Genomic DNA, 23,866 nt, shown 5'->3' with positions numbered 1-23,866 from the left:
GCGCTACCCTCTGGTGGACGTATTAAATTACGAAGGTGCCAACAAGGACACACAGAAATATGTGGGCGTTGACAGTTACATCATTTGATGAGAACAATTCTTTTTTCGTTTCATAAAAGCAGCATAAACGATCCTGGAGAAAAAACCTCCTCCGCAGTGTGTTCACTAATAATCTGGCTGAAGGCCCACGTTGAAGCGAAGCCTGAAAAATCCAGCCCATTAAAAAAGACAGACGAGAGATGTAGTTACACAGTGTGTCAGGCTTCCAGTGCAAGAAGAGAATTAACAGACAAACACAGTTTAACTTAACAGCTGAGCAGAGCAAACAAAAAAGGGCCTCATTAAACAGGGAATCAGACACAGGCGGCGGGAAGGATTCACGAGTGCAAACAAACCTCAGCAGAGCGATCCGAGCATAAGCTGACGATTGTGTCTACAGCACACGTCTGACTTATTACATCTGATGCATTAATACATTGTTGCTGCCCAGACCGCAGTCGCACAACTCCGTAGCAACAACAGGAGTTGACTTCTCCCTTCTCCACTCTCAGTCTTCATTTTACAGCAAACAGCTGGAGGCCTCTGGGAAGGTCTTGAGTTTTTGTGTGTGTGTGTGTATGTATGTATATGTGTGTGTGTGTGAGAGAGAGAGAGAGAGAGAGAGAGTCGTGAGGGCAGGTTTCAGACCTAATTGGCGCCGACGTGTCAAATGTTCCTGTGAACCACGCTGGCACCCCTGTACGTTGCGGAGCATGAGTGCGACTAAGTGAGCCAACCCCAGAGTGACTTTCAGCATCTGAGCGCTTCAGGCAGTTTATTAAAACGAACAAACAAAAGAGACTGAGACTGGTACACAACCTGAACTTCAGGCTCACTTGTCGTGCCTAAAATCTCCTAAAGCAGAGTTTCACTGCAGGCTCATTTGGAGAAAGACGGTCCCAGAGTATTCATCCATTCTCATCCAGAGAAGAGGAGGAGGAGGAGTACTGGCTGAAGTGAGTACTATTGCTGCATTGGACCTGGAGTGGAGAAGAAGAACAGTCAGGGCTGTTGTGTGTGGGTCCGGAGGCGCACACAGTTTGGGGAATATCACCGTCTCCTCCAGAGACACTTGGGGCTTCTCTCTCCTCCTCCTCCTCCTCCTCTTATATTAGGATTACAACTAGACTGTTTTGAATATGGCTTATACATATACTACTATTACTGACCATAACACATGCTGTCATTGCTGCTCCTTTCATCGTTGTCCAACATTTTCATATTGTATAAATACTGTTAGCATTTCCATTACCTTTAAAACAGTTTGACCCTGAAGCGCAATGAATCCTGGGATAGGTTGTGCTACCGGATGGAGCCTTCAGAATGGGAAAGACTAGCTGCTCTAGAATAAGTCTTCAAATGCAGCCACTGAATTGAGACACAGCCACTTTCTGTTCGCGTGAGTGTTGTAAATATTGTTATTTCATTGACGTGCTCTGTAACATGCGACATCTATTGCACCTCTGTGACTCTCTGAGGTTTCAGGTGAGGGTTAAAGACAGAGGATGTTAAGCCCTATGAGGCCAACTGTGATTTGTGAACATGGGCTTTACAAATGAAATCAGGTTTGATTTTAAATGACAGTTTAGAGGTATATACAATAAACATTTGTCCTTTCTGCCTCGTCTCTCCCTGTACAAACTCTACTGCAACACTGACATATACTAAAACCTCATCGGTGAGCTGTGTGTGTTCAGCAGAGTCGATGAGCTGATTAAAGCCCGAAACACCTCAGTGGATAGATTTAGATTCTAATGAGGGGAGAGGGGGGGAAAAATGCCTGCAAACTCTTATAAGTCCTTAATAAGTTAAGATGCAGCGCTGCCATTAATAATCGCCATTATGTGGAGACAAGGACGCTGACACAGAATTATTTGCTAATGAACTTGAATTAGCTTAATTAATGGCCTCATTAACATAACTACTTAAGTTCAATATATCACAGAGATATGGTGCGACATTAAGCCGCTCAAGTGCCTCTCGTTTATTATAGCTCCACCTAATTATACTATATATTTTAATATTTTATGACATGTCAGACGTTACGTATGTATTTCACATTTTCAGGATGTTTTATCTCATATATTCTGCACTCGTGTTAATCTTCACAGATGAGCGTTGGTGTTTCCGTGATGAGGGAGAGACCAAAATTTATAAGGAAGGGGCGGGGGGCTAATAACCAAAGAAAATATATCTCTGTGGTGATTTGGCCTAGAGAGCGTCATCAGGTCAATAAGGTGATCCTACCCTGACGAACTCAGCTCTCATAAATAAGAAAAAAAGGAGGAAAATGGTGGGAATATAATTCAAATATCGAAAAGGATCTTAGCATCACAGGAAGAAGGTTCCAAGCTGGATTCCTGTAATGGCCGGTTCTTTTCTGTGTGAATTTTGCATGTTCTTCCTGTGTCTATGTGGGTTTTCTCTCCCACAATCCAAGACGCAGATTGTTGTACGGTTATTTGGAGACTCTAAATCCTACGTGTGAATGGTCTCTGTATGTTGGCCCCGATTTATGATGGCGACCATTTCACTTTGAAACCCACCTCTCTTTGACCCTGAAGGTTAATACATGGTCACACGTTCTCAAATGTATCAGTGGCCAACTGAATTATTATTCCGTGCTAAAATATTATTCAGTGTGGCTGCTCCTACTCTGTCATCTACATCATCTTCTCTTTAAACGAACTCCCTTTACACAATAAAACCATACCACACTAGAAGACAGAAAAACATGACAAAGCATAATAGGTCTCTAAGTTGACCAAAAGTCAGTCCATCCATCCCATCATCTATACCACTTATCCTTAATGGGTTGCAGGGGAAACATGAGATAATCCCAGTTCAAGAAATGATGTTTATCCTGGACACATCCCAAGATTTTGAGCAGAAGTAAATGTTACCAAATTACCATTTGGGTTTATGTTATGATAATTATTGTAGTCATTAACACTCACTCATGACGAGTGCTTCAGTAAGTAGATGCATTATATTAAGGGATCCGACTGTGTCTGTGTGTGTGTGTGTGTGTGTGTGTGTGTGCTCTGGGTGCTAGAGGAGAGCTGTGAACAGACTGGGCTGCTGTACTTTAGGGAAGCTTCATTTCAACATTTAACTCCTGACTGATGGCCTGGCAGCCACATGCCTGTCCTCTCTACCGCAGCACACACACACACACACATTCAGAGAGAGAGGTCACCTCAACCCACCACAGCTCACGGCTGGACACACACACACACACACACACACACACACACACACACACACACACACACACACACACACACACACACACACACACACACACACACACACACACACACACACACACACACACACACACACACACACAAACACACCCTTGAACATGTGTATGTAAGGACAAGGTCAGTAAACTCTGGTTACACCTCCTGCTTTGTGAATAGTTTTTACAGATGAAGTTAAATTGTTAAATTAAATGAAGCTACAAACATTTCATGTAACACAGTGTGTCCACTCCCTCGGTCCTGCAGGGGGGGGGGGGGGGTGGTCCAATTAGGCACTGAAGTAGAACTTGTGTAGATAAACAACATTATGCTTCTAAAGGTGTAAAGCTTCTGTTATAGGAGCTGCAGTAGACTACACAATGTCTCCCTAAATAAGAACTGCTAGTGTAGGGCTATGCAATAAAACAATATCAATAATTATCTATATACCATGTTCATCATTAGCAATATAACAAGTCTAACTCAAGAGGAATGGAAAGTTTTAATGATGTATTATTACATTAAATCCAATTAATTAGTTGTTAATATAAATTTATCTGTGTTTACGACAACATTACATTCTTATATATTTCATTATTTCGCAGAATATTGAAAAGTAAAAATGTAGTCCTTTAGCTGTTGTAGTTTGAAAATAAAGTGTCCAGGTCAACAAATGAGCAGCTAACAATGGTCCATGCAGTGGAGCAGTTCATACATTTTATGAACTTAGTTTAAGTGAGTGTGTTTGATATGTACAACATGTACACACAAACACACCCTGAAGTGGACAAGGAGACAGAGCAGTGCTGTCCAACCGTGTCACCATTTTGTACGGTGTACAAATGGCAAAAGGTGACACGTGTGGCTATGTCTCTTTTGGGCAGACTAAAAATATGCCAGATCCATCAAGCCAAGCAGCGGGGAAGACAGAGAGCTCCCAATGACTCTGAGGTGTCATTTACAGAGTGTTGCTTCAAAACAACCTTTACTGATCCACAGTTCCTGACACGTTTTTTCTCCCGCTGGAGTTTCAAGTCGAGTGTTTAAGAACAAAAGAAAAAGTTGCTGTGCGTTAGAGAAGGAATTCATCAAACTCGCACGTCAACACAGATCAGAGGACGAGGCATCTTCTCAAAAGTCAGTGTAAGAGAAGAAAATGAATCTGTGTTGGTTTTGAGCTTTGACAGGTTCTCTGCAGGAAATCTGTCACAGATGAGATGTGTAACTTGTTCTTCTGAATAAAAATCTAATCTTGATTTCTGTAGTGATATCTTCACAGGTTTGGACTGAGAGGACATTGGTACTGTAACAAATGTCTGTGTAAAACATGTAGAGTCAAGTGTTTGACCCTGATACATCAACTCCGATGAAATAAAACCCTTTTCAGATCCAGCTTTGCTTAGCAATGGAGTTTCCACTGGAACACAGACAAGTTAATGATGCAATGAAAGATTGTAATGTTGATTTTCTAATGTTTTATTATCATCAAAAAGTTTATTTCTTCAAACCTTTGTTATTGTCTCTCCTTTCTGACGACAGTTTGATCATTTCTATCAAATAACTGGAATGCTTTAGTATTATAATTTAATAAGTTTCAGCAGAACCACTAATCCATGCAGCTGGTGATGTGGAATGATCCAGATGGGAGATCACTATTCGTCCTTGAAAAGCAAAGCTGAATCCTGGTGCCTCTCAGGCAAACCAACCTGTGTAAAAAAACTGTTTATGTATATAATATATATACAAAATAAATACAGCAAATCTGTTTAATGTCCCTTTTATTATTGCACTTTTCATTTCAGTGTAAACTCAATTGAACAAACCATTTCAAAGCAAATGTGTGAAAATACCAAAAGAAAAACAATAACATTCAAAAGATCCTCCTCCTCCTCTCTGCAGATCCAGGATCTGTCCCTCTCCCTCACATCAGTTCAGCTCTCCGCTGTCACAGTGTGTGAACGGAGAAAACACGTGTCCCCTGTTGTCAGGGTATACGAGTCTGCTTGCTAGCGTTAGCCCGCATTAGCATTCAGCTAACGTAATAAACGCAACAGCGTGGTAACATATTTCCTCCATGTAAACTAACTGCTGTTTACAGGGGAGGTACACACGTGACATGACGTATGGATCTGGAGGGACTTTTCAGTTTGAGTCTGATACAGTGGCTTTGAAGTCACGTGTGAAAAAATGCATCGTTGGTCTCCATGACAACCGCTGGCATTCAGGTAGACGTCTGTTCTGCTCCAGGTTCGAGTGACACTTGATTCCACGAGCTCTGTCTGTGCCTTCAGAAAGTTTGGAGAGATGTCTGCTACGCGTGGCTTCGTGACTGTGGACGAGTGGACCAGGCCCCGCGAGTCCAGGAAGAGACATGTCTGTGAGGACTCGCAGATGGGACACCGCAAGAAGGAACCAGGACGAGAGAGGGCGGGGATCCGACTCCACGGAGAGAGGAGGCCTCGTCGTCATCCCGTCCAGAGGCTGAGCTGCACAGGCAATAAATGGTCCTTCACTGAGATGACTGAGGACATGGAATGTCCCCAGGAGATGTCCCCGTCCCCCAAGAGGAGGAGGAGGGAAGCGGTGAAGAACACTGAGGCTCCTCGCACTGAGGCTCCGGTCAAGAGGAGGCGATGGAACCTCTGCTATTCAAAGGTAACTTTTTATTATCTACTTTTATTTACTTTACCATTGATAATGTATATTAGTCCAAGATTAAAAAAAAGTATAAAGAATTTAAAGTTTGTTGTTCTATCTCAACTACAAGAATTTATATTTATGGTCTCAGAAAGAAAATATTGATTTTAACAACATTTTCTTGTATTCGTTTCAAACGACAGAGTTCACCTGACACTAAGGAGAAGGTGACAGAGAGAAAAGTCTCACACAAAAAGATCTGGATCATTGGATCCAGCTACATCCACCGTGGGGAGAAAGCTGCCTTTGACTGTTTTGGCCAGAACTTTGGACTCGATGCTAAAGTGGAGTGGTTTGGCAAAGGAGGCCTCCGGTGGAATGGAGTCCTTCCTCGCTTCTACAGCGCGCTGTCCACGCAGAGTCCCCCGGACATCCTGGTCGTTCACGCCGGTGGCAACGATCTGGGACTCGTGCCAGCCAAGAAACTCGGCGTTGAAATGACGAGGGGCTTGATGCAGCTCCACAAAGACTTCCCCTCCATGAGGATTCTGTTCTCCTGCATCAATGAGCGGCAGGCGTGGCGCTACGGTGAACCAGAGGTCATCAACGGGGACAGGAGGACAGTCAACGAACAGATGATCAGGGCTGGTTGCTACTTTGGAGGTGAAGCGGTTCAACATCCACGCCTCAGGTTTTTCAAGAGAAACCTCTATCTCCCTGACGGAGTGCACTTCACCCAGGAAGGAAACCACATCTTTCTATCAACAATCCACGGGGTCCTGAGGAAGATGCTCCTCTAAAGAGACTCACTCGACTCCTCCCTTCGGAGAAAGCTGTTGATGTAAATAGATTGTTGATGAGGAAACCTTCTGATCAGTCAGGAGGCAGTGAACTGAAAACACAACATTTAAAACACTCCTGAAAAAAGATGGCGCCTCACATGATTGGAGAGGTTTATCAATGTTTACAGTATTTATACAAATGAAATGCAATGACAATAGTAATGATAATGGTGTTGCTAATAATGACTGTATATGAGGAGACATGTTGTGTGTATATATGATAGAGGACACATCAGATGGGTTGAGAGGTGAAGCAAAACCTCCATATGATTTTATACTAGTGCACTGTGTAGAACAGGATTATTATGTATAATTATTTGTATCATTAGTAGTAGTATTGTTTTATCTTGTGTAAAAATTAAATGCACTAACTTTGAATAAATGAAAAATAAATGCATTGGTGTAAAGAGTACTTTGAATTTAAATAAGATTAAGTACTGTAAGGTGCTTGAATCAACAGTTTGCATCACAGCAAATTTAATACAGAGAGTTCGTCATAAAACATATAGTGTTGATATACTCTTAATAAATAACTAATGCTAATAAAAGAGTTACTGTTAGTGGAAGACTTTCATTAATTCTTGGTGTAAGATTTAGGAGAAAGCGATCTATTGGCGGAAATTAAATATAAAATAATCCTAGTGATCTAAATGGCACTACTAACTGTTTTATTTACCCTAGAATGGGGTGTTTATATTTAAATTCTTTATAGTTACATCCGGAGCGGCTCATCTCAAAATCTGTATTTGGATCAAGTTATTATATTTTTTTATTTCAAATCCGTCTTTTAAAAACATTTTCTTTGGATACACTGCATCTCCTGGCTCTCCTGCTTTCCAGTTGTAGTCACCCTTCACCTGCACAGAAATAACTGGTATTTGTCACATGGACAGATGGATATTGCCCCTGCCTGAATCCAGTCCATGGACTTCATCTCTACTGTGGCACAAAGACAACTCGTCACCCGCTCGTCCAAAAGAAAACAGAAACAGTCTCATTTAAGCCAAATTGCACTGAATGTAGAAGATCTCAAAAATCATTATTAAGTATCTTGCAGCCGTCATTCAAGGTGTGATAAATATAATTCATAACAAAAATAAATAAAACGTTGAAAAGTGGTTGCAGGTTGTAACTACAGTGTACATGGCTGTCGCTGACTTTATAAAGGATTTTTATCGTTTTGCCAGGACATTTACTTAATTCAACAGCCTTAGAGTATTGCTGCCTGAACTCGTGAAGGTCACGGGAGCAACAGAGAGTGTAACCACGTCTTCCTCCACATCGATCCCTTGGCCGGCGCAATCTCTATAGAAATGGAGTGAGATTTGGTAGGAATGCATAACGTGTCAAACTGCCCACTTTCTTATTCCTGCGCCGAGGATAAAGGGCTGAAATATCCCTGAGTGAGAAGGTCACGCAGCCAACCGTGACCTCTGACCTTCCAGTGGAGAGAGAGAGAGGGGGGGTGGGGGGCTGAGTGAGAAATCTCTGCGGTCTGTTCGCGTTCACACGAGGTGTCACAGTGACCTCACATGGGTGAACATAGGTACTGCAGTGTCGAGCCAATAAAGGGAAAGAAATTAAGCGGAAACAGACAAAGGAAAGATAGCTTAAATTCATTTACTTAAATTAAAAAATGTACATCACATTATCCTTTACAATAGACATGTCTTTTAAAAACTCAGTGGTTTTCCTTTTCTTCACTGTACATTTCAATAATCTGTATACAAATTCCTCTTTGCCAAAAAGAAAAAAAAGAAAAGAAAAAGGCCTTACAGTGTCACAAATGAGAAGTGATTTACTCGTCGTTATTTATCCCAGTAATACTTGGGCTTTAATTGGAAATTCACTGCCTGGACCAAATATCATGAGCTTTGTGTCCGTCCAGAAAAAAATAAAGAAAAAGGACTGAATCCTTGAGATTTGTTTGAGCTTTTACATTCACCTCATAATGTCAGGTGCACACAGATAATTTGTTCATGTTAGAATGAGACGTGAGCACTTTGTCCACTCCGTGTTTGTATGTTGACATGCTTTTTGGAAAACCCTTACCTAACATTTACACACAGTTAGAGGAACTACATATTTAATACAACAGCGAGGACACCAGCTTCAATGGAGGGGACCTTGAAAAGACAACACTGTTTTTTGACTCAGTCCCTCCTTGAATACGACGGCAGTAACATCCTCAAACCTTTCTCCATTGTTCACCAGTAGCGATACACACAGTGTGGCAGTCGTTATGTATCTGGCCTTAATGGCGTTAAAGGAATATTGCAACATTTTGGAGAAGGAGCATTTCTTGCAGGGTTATTATGAAGCTAGTAACAGCAGTTGGTCAGCGTAGCTCAACACGGTGTCTGAAAACAGTCAGACACAATAAGTCGAGCTCTGGCCAAAGGTAATAAAATCTACTATGGAGGAGAAGTCAACAAATGGAAACAGTGTTTTAATGAACCCCTAACAAACTTTGTTGTTGGAACTCATGCACAGCTCCTATGACAGGCACACACGGAGAGCTGCTGCACACGAGAGGATTTTCAACCACAGACATCATGACAGGTTAAACCAATTTGCAATTACAAATCTTCGGAACGTACACACTAGTTGATTTTGCCAGAAGGTAAAACCACACACTTGCCCGTTATAGAAAACGATTTCAAAGTGGTGACTCCAGAGTTCATCCCGTGTCATTAGCTTCATATTTATTTGTGCAGACGTGACAGTAGCAACATCATCAAATATCCTGGCAAGAAAGCAAAGTGATCCAATTTTCCAAAATGACTAAAACGGTTTCTTTAAGCCACAGCTGGACACTTCTAGTGCACATTACAGTAGAGTGCACACATTCTAGTGCCTTTTAAAAACAATAGGTATCAAGCTGTCGTTCTATTCGTCTTTCTCTATAATCTTCAAAAAGGTGCATCAAGTCAAAATGAGCAAACTTAACGTCAAAAACACTAATGTTGCCGTTTCGGTCCATCATGACCATCTCTGCTCCATGTGAGCAACCTGTGAATCTGGTGTTATACTGCAACTTACACTACAACGTAACCAAGTACCGAGATGTTGGATATGACAGTGTCCATGCTGTATGCGCTTTTAAATACTGCTCCTGTCGCTATGGTTCGGGTTTCCTATCGATTGAGCAGAGATAGTCAAGTGGTGCGGAGCCAATGAGACATTAGTTCAACAACAGTGCAGCCGTCCAGTCTTCATAACTCCAGAGTCAAAGGAATTCAAACTGGCTTCTTAAAAAAAAAGAAATTATATTTACAAGCATCTGTAAACATGAGCGTAGGCAGAATATGGCAGACAGAAATTTTAAGATTTGGCAAAAGAAAAAGAACAAAAAAAACGTGATACATTCTATGCTTTATCCGAGTGCAGCCTCGTTGGGGCAAGCGAAGCCCAGGGAGCTGCTTTCAGAGTCAACAGATCAACAAAAGGCTTCAGGTAAAAGCTTTAAGACTACGACGAGCCGTCCAATCACACAGTGACACAGCAGTCACTGATTTCATCTGCTCGGGTTTTCCACCGTTCATGGATAACATGTTATTCCTAAACAAAAAATAGACATCCATGTGTGGAAAGGCAGCCTATTAAATAACAGGCTAAATACCCATGAGAAACTCAAATAAAGTGGTTGTTTGAACTGGTCCGTTGCAGCTCTGGCAACTTCATATCCAGTCCCGTTGATGATTAATAACGACGACATGAGGATTTGAACAGACTTCAAGAGAAACCTTGACATTTTGGACCAAGGACAGTTCTAAAGGGCAGAGAACTGAAAATAATCTGGTGTTCTTGAGAAGGGGTGACACAGACGTGATTAAGGATTGTAAAACTAGAAGGACGTGTTCAGTGAATGAAAATAAAAGTCAAGGTCTCCCTTTGAACAGTGTTTTGTAAGATTTACAAGGAAACTAAAGCCTGTGCTGCTGGACTTTTAGTGAATAAGTGATGGGAGTAAGGAGCAGCCACCCCAGCGTCTCTCATCATAAAAACTGAAGATTAATCAAGACCTCCCGTGTTACATCTCGTCTCATGAAACACAGTCAAGTGTCCGATGCAGTTTGGCATTATACTTCTACATATCGCACCGTTCCGCAATCGCAAAGGCCGGCTTTATGCTTGCGAACGGTGTCTTAAAATAAAGTGACGGTGAAATATTCAGTCGAGACATTTATCCGTATACTTCATACAAAGCCTATAGGTTAAGAGGATCCGGAACAAAGTGGAAGAGCACCCAGATGACAGTCTCGACTCACTGTGGCGTTACACAAAAGCAGAAACAAGAACGAATGAGATAAACAATTAGGCATGTCTTTGTAGCTCATAATCCTGGTTTTGGGATTTTTTTAAAACAGCTCATCTAACCTCGAGCAGCCTCACCAGCTGGCATCTATTTTAAGTGAGAACAGCCAATCAGAAGAAGTTGACTTCAACAGATATTTCTGCACTCGTTTCGGATGAAGCTTGGGTTTATATCTGAGATACCTTGACGCTTTAATGTGTGAAGGGGCTGTGACAGTAATCTGCCAGTATTTTGTTCTCAAGGTAAAGAACCTTCTTCTTTTACATCTCGGGGTTTGAAGGTCGTCTGACTCAGAGAAACCTCCTCGCTGTGGTCGACTTCAATCCTGTTTTAATACAGAGTGCTCCGACTGAGCTTTGAGCCGCCCCGGCAAGCGGCCGTCTGCGACCTGCGCCGACTCCGGCACAAAAACAACTATATGGCAGCTTTGAAACTAGCTGCAAACACTGACATTGGATTTGAATTATGTTCACTGCAACAGGTGTCAGAATTTCAAGGGGACGCTCTTATAAAGTGCAGGTAGAATACTATTGAGGGGAAAAAAAGAAAATCTCTGTATACGTGTGAAGATTGTGCCTTGAAAACAGAAGCGTAGACATGGGAGGCTGTGTTCTCCACTGTGCCTCTAAATGGCAGTCAGTGTTGTGCTCTCATCTCTAGGACCAACAGCTACTCATCCAGAAGGCTGTTTGTTACGAGGAAAACAAAAAAATCTCAAAAGAAAAAAGGCATTTGTTGAGAAAAAAAACACCTCACTGTAAGTTTCACATATGCACACTTACAAACACAGAAGCGGATACTGAATGCAGCGCCTGTTTCATGTTCGTTGGGTGACTAACGCGTTCTGAAGCTGCCGACACGCGTCTAAAAAGAAGAGAATCCAGGAGTTAGACAGCAGCAGTGTAAACTAACAGAAAGGCTCTGTGTCAGTCAAACGGTGATCTGACACGCTCACAGCTAATATATATTTAAACACACACACACACACACACACAAAATCACTGTCCACTCACACTTGTGCACTCTTTCAGTTTTGTTGGGCCATTCCAAGAGGGCACCAATCATCCAGTTTAACGTCAAAATATTTCATCACTTCACTATAAGCTGTTTTTACACAGATTTATGAGGCTATACTTACAGATATATCAAATCTGGCAGTTTAAGTTTCTATTATTTGTCACATCTGCCAAGTTATGATTTCGTATGTCAGCACGATTATGTAAAAACTAATAGTGATGCATTTCCACAAAACTTGTCGGAAGGACCCAATAAAGTTTGCATTTAATAACTATAAAATAATTCATTGATTTGGGTGAAAAATATCAGGCATATTAAGGGGACTGAGATCTATGAGTGTGAAATGTGGTGCTGCTTGATTGAATTTAAAGGGGACTACAGGGCCTTGGCAGAGGTGTGGACGCTACTATTTCTAGTTTTCTGATTTTTACAGCCAGGTGGAGCACTTTTTGAAATCTTCCTACTATAGCAAACCACAGTGACATTAACCCACCCCCAAAATACACACACACGTGCACACACACAGGTAGGTCAGACACAAGTCACCAGTTGGTCAGTCAGAGGGAGAGGAGAACCAGCCTCCTCAACAGCCATCTGCTGATTGATAAAAACCACTCTTTAGCCCCTCACCCTGGAAAATGTGATCCATTGTCCCACACACCCACAGAATGTCCAAATCCAGACGACACCCCCATATCCCCTCAGACGTGTCCTGGACAGAGAAGCCGCCTATCAAAGCCGGCTGATGGCCACCAATGAGGAAGCTGGTGACCGTCACAAGAGGAGAAGACTTTCGCAGAGCAGAGGAGTGTGGTGTTTGAAAGTATCTGCCATTCCAGTAAAAACTCAGGAGGCTCTCTGCCTCAGACTGAAGCCCCAGTGCAGAGACGTGCTGCAGGGATGGAGTCTGTCTAGAGCTCTGCACTGGCTGGTGGTTTGGTGGTGGTCATGATCTTCATGTACTGTGTGAAGATGGCCTCGAAAGCCTCGTCTCTGTGGATCATGGCACCAAACACCAACGGCTGGAGGAGATATTGAGATGCTGAGTCATTAAAACATATCTACAGCTTACATGAGCAAATCAGTACGCCCATCATAAAAATAAATTTAAAAAAAAAGTATGTGTAAACTGAATTAACTGATAATGTAGTCCCATTTCTGAAGTCTGCAGGATTTCTACACTGACCTAATTTTTCCACTAGGAGATGCTAATGTGCAGTTATTCAGGCTAGATAACTGAAGACCTGTGTGTTAGAACTGATCTAGACACTAATTAATTTAAAAAAATAGTCATTACATCTATCAACAGTGCAACAAATGAATCCACGATGAAACGATCATCAAATGAATCCACAGTAAAATGGGAAAGAAAACTGTATAGTACCTTCTGGGTAGAAGGGGTTGCTATGGAGATTCCCATTCCACTTCCTGGCAGGACTGACAGCACTTTGTACTGAGATTAGGTAAAAAAAAACATAGAGATGAGTATTTGAAATCCCAAACTCTCACAATAAACCACCAGCAGGTAAATAACTTCATGCTGGAAATTGATAAAATACACCAATGATTTATGATCAATAGAAACGGTTAAAGGATGCAATGAAATCTACTGGTATGAATCTAGCTAATTAATAACAAGTACAATAAACGTATGCCTTCATAAATCTCTTCACAAATGAATGTTTCAATCAACAATACAAAGCAAGTAATCATTTGATATTGTATTGTCTAATAAAATGGTGAATTATATAACAAAAAAATACAAATTTTATTATAATTAACCAGTAAATGCACGTTTATTTTACAAATGCTTATATATTATTCAAATTCTTTATCATAATTTCCATGACACTTGTTTATGTTTAGCTGCATTTGTAAAAGTTCACTTAGCTGAAACATTCAATTGGCTTTTTTAAATTAGTAATTAAACATAATTAAGAGTGATTACCTTTTGTATGTCCGTGATGTCCACCAGCTTAATAACTTTGTTCTTTTTAGAGGCGCTGGATCTGGAGCTGGAGCTCTCAAAGCACAGGTAGCTGGAAGGGAGAGAGGGATGGAGAGAATGACAAGTTGAAAGGGGCGCGTTGAAAAAGGAAAACCGCAGGGCAGCAAAACAGAGAACAACCTTAATGGACTTCTTGTCAGTTCAACATCCAAAGAGGTGAAGAGATTTAAAGATCAGACATACTCTCGGGAGGAGGCCCGTCCTACTTGATACACTGTTAACTGAATGATTGACACCTCCACACAGGGAGGGAGAGAGAGAGAGAAAGGATGTGGTGTATCTCTTTGCACAGAACGTAATACCACAGCCCTCGCTCAAGTGATTCCACATCTCTGCTCCCTCCTTTGAAGTGACTTATTTTTCTCTGTTGCAGTCGAGACCTATGACGATAAAAGAGACTCATGAGAGATAATGCCCCACTTACCTTTCTGTGACGTAAAGGACTCCGTTCCTGATGTAGTCTGTAGGCATCTTCCTGTCTCGGTTTATCAGGCAACACCTCCAGCCGTTCTCACACACTGAGAACAGACAGAAAAGAGAAAATGGTTGAAAAATCCTGGTACTAACCCATAAAGTAAACAATCTAGTTGTAATCTGTTTTGAGGACTTCTATTTTTCTCTTGTTTCTCAGTCTCGAATTGTTCATATACATGCTTAAGAAAACAGATGCAAGTTTTTTTGGTTGTTGTGTTTTTTTTTATATTCTGCAGTAAGGTCTCTTACCGGCCAGAGGGCGCTCTAACTCTGACAGGCTGAAAATCTCATGAAAGGCTCCCTTCTTGGTGCTGTGGGAGCGACCAGTCTCCTCCTCTCTGCTCACCCCACATGGGACCGTGGCGAGGCTGCTGCGAGAGACTAGCGGCTGGACCTGGAGAGAGAGAATGACACACAACAGAGAGGGAAGGCGGGAAAGAAAGGAGGGAGGGAGGGAGGGGGGGACCACACAGGATGATGGGGAGTGAGAGAAAAATGGCCAGGGAGGAGGAGAAAGACAATGTGATGGAAAGGGAAGAAGAGGGAGACATATTTAGAATCAAGCATCCCTTTAAGTTAGGTGGAAACCATCCAATGGGACTGCATGTTTCCAGATCTGTTAGACAAGTGGCCACGCTTCAAACAGCTCAGCCTGTGCTGCCGCATCATGTGCTTCTCTGCATGTGCATTGTTTGCAGCAGGTGTGACATGCAAAGCACAGAGTGAGGCCGTCATTCATTCATCACACAAACATTTTCTGTAAAGAGATCGTGTAAAATACGTGAAAATTAAAGCAACAGTAAGCAACTTTTACTGAGCAACAGCGCCCTCTGCAGTCACACAGTCATTAATTCTGTTGACTGCGTATTTCCACTCACTGAACTGAAACACCTGAATGCTGAATGTTACCAATGTTACCAATGATACCAAGCTTCCTGAACCAGGAGAAATACTGTATTAGCAAGAAGAGATGTTATGAGTAAAGAGTAGGAATGAAAAGTAAAAAGTTCCATAGTGTTGCTTTAAATTTACATAATTATGAAGGTGTAGGTATACAAAGTTCTACTAAAAATATCCTGCTTAACGTGTTGACGTTGGAATAACAATCTTGTTAAGACAAGTGTTTACATTATGACAAAAAGGTTGCAGGTAATCAATTGACATTTCAGCTCAAAATGCAATTGCATTAAAAGGTAGTTACATAACTACATACAGTGGAGAACAGTAAGGATTAAATGAGCCAATATGAAATTACAGCGGACAAGGAGCTATTCTACGTGCATGTAAACTACTCAGTAAACACACTGCTATTTCTCACCGGGCATCTATGTCAATGGATCAAAAATGTCAGTTATCAAAGGAACGTTTATATATATATACACAAATAGACCACTGGAATTTTTATGAGAAATTGCGAATTAAAATCTATTATTAATTTATAGGTTACAGTGTATTCTGAGATTTTGATCCATTTTGATAACGATCACTGACGCCCATTACCAAGGTGTCAGGCATCTCCCACCCACACACAAACATACGTCCACACACGCGCTTAGAGGTGAGCTGGCAGCACACCCAGGCACTGAACACACACCAGAGTCCCTACCTTCTCAATGCCAGAGAGCTGAGAGAGAGAAACGACAGAGTAGACCTGTGACTGAAGCCAGAGCAAACACTCACAAATGCTCACACACTCAAACTGACAGATGCAGACACTGAGTGGTGTCCACACAAGAAGACCCCAGCCAGTAAGAGGGTGCAACTTATTGCTAGGACTCATATTGGTTCCATACTTTACTGACCACTTTTTTTTCCTTCTGGTCAGTGGTGGGTTGAAACAGAAGCTAAAAGATCAGCTCATATAATATTCTGCCACTCAAGCATGACATAATTTGCATATCCATCTTGTGTTAAATGAAAATATGCACATTTAGAGCATTTTAAAATGTTTATTACAATAAACTTCTTGGCTTAACTGCCTCATTGATGTACTGTATGTAGAAATGACCCAAATTCAGAGATTTGGGGCTATTGTGTTCACAAAGCTGCTGTTAAATCCCCAATCGGCCACACAATAGTAGTTGCTGAAAGTTCTGTGACACAAATGCAAACCCTCTAAAGATACGAAACTGTTCACCCTTCTTGTTTTTAGGTTAGCGTGTGTGTGTGTGTGTGTGTGTGTGTGTGTGTGTGTGTGTGTGTGTGTGTGTGTGTGTGTGTGTGTGAGAGACAGAGAGAGATAGTTCAGAAAACAAAGCCCTGTGAGGGAGGTGATAAAGATGAGTTTGAGTTTTCGCCCTCTTACCCTCCGTGACACAGTGGCGTTGGTCCTCTCTTTTAGCTGGGGGTCGGTGGGGAGGCTGTTCCACACGATGTGAGGTGTGTCGTACTTGTCCCGCAGCTTCGGACAGCTCTTAAAAAGGAAGTCTATGATGAAGAACTTGATGCCGGCATACAAGCCTGGGGAGAGGAAAACAGAAAAAAATTGGAGAAAGGATGGGGAAAAAAAACGTTGCTATGGAAACAGCGGTGATCAACTAAATCTTGTTTAGCGATCCTGGTAAAAAGATAAGTCACGTCCTCCTTTCAGAGTCTTCAAATAATCTCAGACTTTAAGATTACTTAAGATTCCAGTTAATTTCAAACCTCGGTGCCATTTAAGGTGCAGCTTTGTTTTTGTCTTATATCATCATTTAATTTCATGGTTAAAATTCTTTTAGATAATTTCCTTTTCAATATCTTGCACATTTCAGTATTTTTTATCAGGCATAACGTGGAGAGCTGAAGTTTTTACTGGCTTTATTCATAAAACCAGAGTTTAGGATAAAGGAGCAGTTTTTAATAATAAAAGCCTTGGATCCTTCTGTACATATTTCAACAGAACAGGGAGACAATGGCACTGAATGTACGAATGGAGCTCAGCTCTTTAAACTAACTTGAAACCCAACAGTGAACATTGATAATAAGCAGACAGCGAATACGCTGAATGTAGTCACCAGTTGCCTGATTATCAGACTGAACTGCCATTTTGTTTGATGGCATTCATTCAGCCACAAGGATGTCATTTTTAACGAACATTTACGCTGCAGCTGCCTCCATTAGTGTCCATTGATCAATGACAAATGAGTTTCCATACACTGACATTGTACAAATACTTGGACAGCTACAATGATCTCTCTTCGTCCTCATTTCACTGATCAATTTTTCTTCAATATAGCTAGTTAACAATGTATGGAATGGATAACCCTGTTCTTAAGTCCACCTACTAAGCTCTGATTGGTCAATCAATATAAGATTGTAAATATCCCTTGTACGTTTGAAGGTTCTCTGCATTTCTTTGATGATAAGTTGCCAACCACCAGCAGATCTTAGCGATCACCAGTGGATGTTGGTGACACATCATCAGTTGTGTATCTTAGCATCATCTGCTGTTTCTGACTTGTAATCAAAGGTAATTCTTTTTTTTACAAAGGTTTATGTAAACTTAACAAGTCTCAGAAGTGGCTAGCGATTGAGAGATATGAAAGCAGGCAAGTCGAGTATATTTAGGGCTCAAGCAACCCTCAACGTGTCAGCTATAATTTTTTCTGTAAACACCTTTAAAGAAATATCAACCTGAAGCATGTCGGAGACCAGTTGCTTAGAAGAAATAGCTGAAAACTATAATAATCAGAGAGAAATGCCGACAGCCTACAGCTGCCCCTCACAGGGAGGACGGTTACACAATTGCTGTATGAATGTATTTGTTTGTGTGCATTGGATTGAGAATAAGCGTTTGCATTCATTCAGAGCCAAATGCAGTAAACATTCAGTATGTGACATGATCAAGAAGCTTTGTATGTGTTTGCGCATGTACAGAGCATTCAGAAAGTATTCAGGCATTTAAAAAATATTTAAATACATGTTTTCCTCATCACTCTACTCTCAAAAGATACTGGTGCACGGAGTGGCAATGATTTCAGCATAAAGCTGAAGCAGAACAAAACTCTAATAAGCAAAGGGGTTCTGAAATATAAGGAACGACTTTCTCTCACCCATCATGAAGCCCATCAGTTTGTATGGCATGACGCAGGAAGTGATGAAAGCCATCCACAGGCAGATATAAAGTTTCCTGGTGCTCTCCGGCTGCACCCACATGAACAGGCTGACGGGCAAATGCACCAGATCACACACGAAGGAGAAGAGAAGCACATTATAAATCAATATTTGAGTCATTTATTAACACTGCTTGCAATGCAGATAATTTTTTTCAAACTTACTTCTTTATTTTCTCCAAAACATCTGCCATCTTACCAAAAAGGTTCTGCAAAGAGAGTTGAATCACTGTGTGAACCGTGAACCAATACATGTTTCATTATCTGTGTTCTCTAATCCAACAGGAATCCTGATGCGGGTTGTACCTGTGCTTTTTGTGCAACGTCAAGTACAAGCTGGAACTTTTCAGACACTGTCAAGTCTTCCTTTGGAGGCTCCTGCAGAAATGACGAGAGACATGTTGACCTCTGCTGGTGGATAGATTTTTGTTTCTGACAGACAGGAAGCTGTTTTCTTACCATGGGTTCAAACACCTCAGGCACTATGCTCCACTGGATCCTCCAACCTCTGGAAAATTGGGAGAAAATGTGAGTGCTTTGGATTTAAGGCTTTTTGTATGTATATAACTAGGCCACCAAACTTCGATCTTTAAAAACACCAGTTTGATTAATTGCCTTCATTTCATAATAATCCAGGGTAAAAAAGGTTTAAATGATTGAATTATATGTGTGTGTTTGCAGCTGTGAGTGAAGGCTGGAGTTAGGCTTGTTTGAATGTATTGGTCTTCTGTGGTGCATTATTATGGTCATAAATACAAGCGTGTGAGCAGGTCTTAAAAATCTTTAATTATAACCACATTCACTGTGTGTCCACAGAGAGCATCTGTAACCCAGAAGTAGCATCCATTATTAAGTTAAATAAAGTGTTATTAGACAAAATGTACAGTAAATCTTCCAACAGCAGTGTGGTAACCATATAATAAAATCTCCCTCTACTAGAGCTGCCACTTGAATATGTGAGAAATGTTCTTACCTGGCAATGAGGTAATTTAAGGACAATCGCAGGATAGCCAGGAAGAGGAGCATGGGAATGGCCCAACCATGCCATGCAGCATTCATATAGATCTGCAGACACAAGGAAGTACAGCTCAGTATACAGCAGTTCATCATTTGGTGCATTGCAGATTCATCATTAGAATTATTTCAGCCAACAATGATGTGTCATTGTTGGCTGAACTTATTGTACTTTCTGTATAGTTGTAGAGGCTTCAAGTTAAACTTTTATAACAAGTATTTCTTGAGCTCTCACTAAGTATATTTTTCACAACAGCCAACAGGTACTAGCTGTATTTGACAGACTTCCGCTGAAGAAAAGTGTGTGGTTTGACAGGGAGAAGCTAGAGATGGTTTGTAATGACGATGTGGGAGGCTCACTCTTACACAAGCATTCGATTTAGGGCAGCCTAAGATGCTTTAAGTCAAATGTGAACACAAGAGCAAGATTTTAAAGAAAGCTTTCCTATGTATGGCCACAATAAGTGGGTTGAACTTTCTGATTGGACCTTCGCAGTGTTTGGTTGAGGAAAAACTGTTCTTCCATTTATTTCCCTTCACAGCCATGTAATTTGGGGTTGCTGGCTTTGGGTACATTCATAGATCTCCCTTTTTTGTAAATGAAATGACATATTGAGAGGTTTTGTCATATACAAAAGTATAAAGATCAAACAGAAATTAACTTTACAGTCATGTGTCATAAATGATGACAAATAAATTTGTATTATTATATAGTGTAGCACTTTTCTAACTATAACCCTAAGTGCATCACAAAAGGATAACAAAAACAACAATAATACATTGTTAAATCGGTGAGACTCACAATGAAGGCAATAGCTGAGGTGTAGACAGAGTGCCAATTGGATAAGGCAGAGAGGTTCCTTAAGAAGTTGGTGACAGGTCTGGCTCCTCGCTCTGAAACAAGGATAGAAGAACCTTTAGCTGGATTTGTATCATAAAAACAATTCAGTCACATTAGCATTGTTTTCAAAGCATTAAAATGCATCACATGTTTTAGTATTTCCTAAAATGAGTCTGTGAGTTGTTGATACATAAATTCCAAACATCTACTCAAAACATATTGATAATAAAGGCAAAGTTGTTGTTTTTATAGCTTTCTGTGTATGTGGTTTATCTTGCAGTACTCACTGAGTCGCCTCATATTTTCTGTCAACCTGCATGGGGGACACAAAACATGAAAGTCAGAACACACACAAGTAGCTGCTTGTGTTCAAACAAACACGCACACAAAGAGGGCTGCTTTTAGTGTGAGAGGAGGTGGTGACAATTTGGCCTTCATAAGGCTGGCCTGACAGATTCATCTTTAATAGTAGAGAAAAGAATGAACAGAGAAAGGAGCCTGTAATTTCACGTCCTTTCGTCCTGTGTTATAAAAGCTGATCTGAACATATCAAATAGAGCAATCAACCGACTGCAACTAGAGCAGTTAGCCCTTTTTAAAATGGGATGCACAACTTTAAATGGTTTTGAAGAAATGATGATCTAAAGTGCAAGGTGAGAAATGAACATCTGAGATGATGACTGAGCTGCACTCTGTCTTCACGCCTCTGAACAAGCACAGATGCTACAACTCATAACAGAACTTCATGTGCTACACTGGAGAAGCCCTTCACTCACCGTTTTGCACTTAGCGGTTCCTCTGTCTCCACGGTGCTCTCCTCTGGCTGGAAGCGGAAGTCTTCGATGTAAACCCCGAAGCGCTCGTGCAGCCACTTCTGCAGCCGTGAGCTCCACACCTCCTTCTGCTGTTTCTCTGCTAATGATTGAAGTTAATGCAAGTTTTTGTTTATGTCTGAAACTCCACAAAAAAAAAGTATAGCAATGTAAATAAATACTGAAGGAACAACATCCTGTGTTGCACAATCAAATCACAGCCCTCGATCCGATTCATATAAATTAAAAGTCATACTTAAGACTCTTAAAAAGAGGTAGTAAGACTTTAAGACTTGGAGATTCTCAGTTTATTTTATATGGTGAACTTACATTCCCTCGGACAAGTTAGTGTTTCATTTACTTTACTCAGGTTATTCCTCATCCTCACATCCTGAAGTGAAGCATGCAGTTTGATATCATGCTTAGTGAAGCATAAATCTAACCACTGTTTTGCTTGTTCAACTATGTTTGTCTATAGTAACCTTTTTCAAACCATCCAAAGGTTATGTTAGTACAAAAAACTCGCCATCCCATCCAAACCACAAATAATTTAGATACTGATTAATTTGTGCTTCTTCTACAAGAACAATCAGCTGATGAAGAGGTTGATGTTTTCTCATGAACTTGCAGGTTTCATCTTTAGACACAGTAACATCACAAAACCCCATCATGTTTATTCATCATAATTAGACCATTCAGTTTTTTAACCAATCGAAAACCTTTTAAAAGTAAGAGGGAGGGGTTTCAACCAACATACACATTTTGTACTAGAAGGCATGAGCTGATAAAATCTGGTTGTTCGGATCAGAAGCTTGCTTTTGTTTACCTCTGTATGTAATCAAGACAAATTATTTCAAACACTACTATGAATTTCTAAGGTTAATCTGCCAGGATCATCCCTGTGAACTACTGTGCCATGCAAGAACAAAAAGCCTGAGTGGCATAGCAACAGTAAGAAAGAGTGGTGAGCTTAGTATACCCAGTGTTATATAAATAATATAAATGACATCCAGTTTAAATCAATTCAAACACATTTGTAACATTAGCGTTGGTTGGCCCCTTGTCAGAGGGTAGAAGTTGGGAAGCACTGCACGTACTGACAGGTTGTACTGAGCAGTGACCACAGGTGACTGAGTGAAAAAACTAAAATAAAATCCGCCTGGGCTCAGTCCAGTGGCACTTTTGTGCGATTATGTCATCACGCCTTTCTCCTTTATCCAACACATGATACTCACTTTCTCTCTGTCCTCTAATCCACACCAATAAGCCCCCGCCCCCTCCACACACACACACATACACAGACTTAATCCATTCCAAAAAAACACTGATACCCACACACGCTAGTTAGAGCTCAGGCTTGTCTGCCCCAGATAAAGTGATCTACAATCATAACCCATTTTCCAAAATTAGCCACCGTCTCCCCGTCCCTTTCCATTGCTGAAAAAACACACATCGGTATCACTAGGTCACTGGAGGTCAAACCATGGCAAAAATTGTTATTCAGCCAAAAATAGACTGACCACACACCCAGTCCCTCTTGTGACACTAACAATGGCAGAGCTGATCTATAGTGATAACAGTAATTGTTTTTTAAAGCAGATCCAGTTGTGTGCTTTTTCTTGTTAACACTTCACCCTGGAAGTGTGTGTTTGTCATGATGTCTGTCATGCGTGTCAAATGTTCTTGATAACCAAGAACACTTCTGACACACTCTGTTCCTGTTAGGCACTCCACCACACACTTCCTACTTCCCCAGCTCCTTTGCACGAATGCACACACACACCTCATTACTTACATCCACACGTCTTCCTTCCCTACTCATATCCTCTCACTCACCCCTCCCACTTTTTTTCTTGAGGGCCTTACCTGTTCCATTGTTGGAGGGCGACTGCTGTTTCCGGGGAGGCTGTGGTGGAGAGTCCTCCAGCCTGAGGGGGAGGGAGAGAGAATTTTTGTCAAGTCATGGTCTCACTTCTCTATAGTCAAGAGCTGCAGTCCAACCAGACTAGTCTCAGGAAGTTCAATGTTGGACATATCAACAACGGTCAAAAGAGTTAGAGACAGAGAGGATGAGGAGACGCTATTTCAGTCCCCTACCTTTGTGAAGTTAATATTTTTTAGAACAATCATAACAAAGAGTAAAAGAAAGCCCCAACACCAAGATGTCGGGTGGTCCTATAGTATTTCTCTCACATGCAGTAAGTATTGTATCTTTGCAACTGTGACCTGTAATCCCTAACTTATTTTCAGCCTGTGTGAGTGGTACTCAGTAGAACTCATATCTCCTCTAAGGCCCGACAGTCACCGTGAAGTCAATCAAGTTGCACCAAATTTCAGACACTCACAGATATCAGTCTCCTAAAGAGCCAGATTATTTTTCAACAAGGTCTATGAACTATTCCCTGGGAAAATTGTGAAATTGTGGAAAAATGACAATCTTCCCAAGTAAGTAAACAAAAACTAATGTGAATCCGCAACAAAAACGACTGGGTTCTCTCCTAACACATACCTCATCCTTCCACCAA

At 41.1% G+C, this 23,866-nt stretch overlaps 1 protein-coding gene across 7 annotated transcripts in view; it reads right to left on the bottom strand.

The window, feature by feature from the left end:
- Positions 1 to 8,368: 8,368 nt before the first annotated feature.
- Positions 8,369 to 23,866, bottom strand: part of gramd4a (GRAM domain containing 4a) — a 45,732-nt gene continuing 30,234 nt past the window's right edge. For 4 of the 7 annotated variants that reach the window (XM_053414589.1, XM_053414593.1, XM_053414594.1 and 1 more), the window contains 16 exons: positions 23,208 to 23,269; positions 21,306 to 21,444; positions 20,817 to 20,842; positions 20,491 to 20,582; positions 19,648 to 19,739; positions 19,134 to 19,182; positions 18,981 to 19,052; positions 18,840 to 18,883; positions 18,615 to 18,724; positions 16,886 to 17,040; positions 16,187 to 16,204; positions 14,830 to 14,974; positions 14,531 to 14,624; positions 14,047 to 14,137; positions 13,483 to 13,551; positions 8,369 to 13,120 (listed from right to left, as the gene is read on the bottom strand). In XM_053414589.1, the coding sequence (XP_053270564.1) occupies positions 13,010 to 13,120; positions 13,483 to 13,551; positions 14,047 to 14,137; positions 14,531 to 14,624; positions 14,830 to 14,974; positions 16,187 to 16,204; positions 16,886 to 17,040; positions 18,615 to 18,724; positions 18,840 to 18,883; positions 18,981 to 19,052; positions 19,134 to 19,182; positions 19,648 to 19,739; positions 20,491 to 20,582; positions 20,817 to 20,842; positions 21,306 to 21,444; positions 23,208 to 23,269 (1,369 nt within the window). In that variant the 3' untranslated portion in view covers positions 8,369 to 13,009. The remainder of the gene's footprint in view (positions 13,121 to 13,482; positions 13,552 to 14,046; positions 14,138 to 14,530; positions 14,625 to 14,829; positions 14,975 to 16,186; positions 16,205 to 16,885; positions 17,041 to 18,614; positions 18,725 to 18,839; positions 18,884 to 18,980; positions 19,053 to 19,133; positions 19,183 to 19,647; positions 19,740 to 20,490; positions 20,583 to 20,816; positions 20,843 to 21,305; positions 21,445 to 23,207; positions 23,270 to 23,866) is intronic. The other 3 variants (XM_053414590.1, XM_053414592.1, XM_053414591.1) reach the window with 3 other exon arrangements.

The sequence above is a fragment of the Pleuronectes platessa genome, chromosome 22, assembly GCF_947347685.1.
Source record: "Pleuronectes platessa chromosome 22, fPlePla1.1, whole genome shotgun sequence".
Classification (NCBI taxonomy): Eukaryota; Metazoa; Chordata; class Actinopteri; order Pleuronectiformes; family Pleuronectidae; genus Pleuronectes; species Pleuronectes platessa.
Note: the sequence above shows the minus strand (reverse complement) of the source record. Positions and strands in the feature narration are given on the sequence as shown.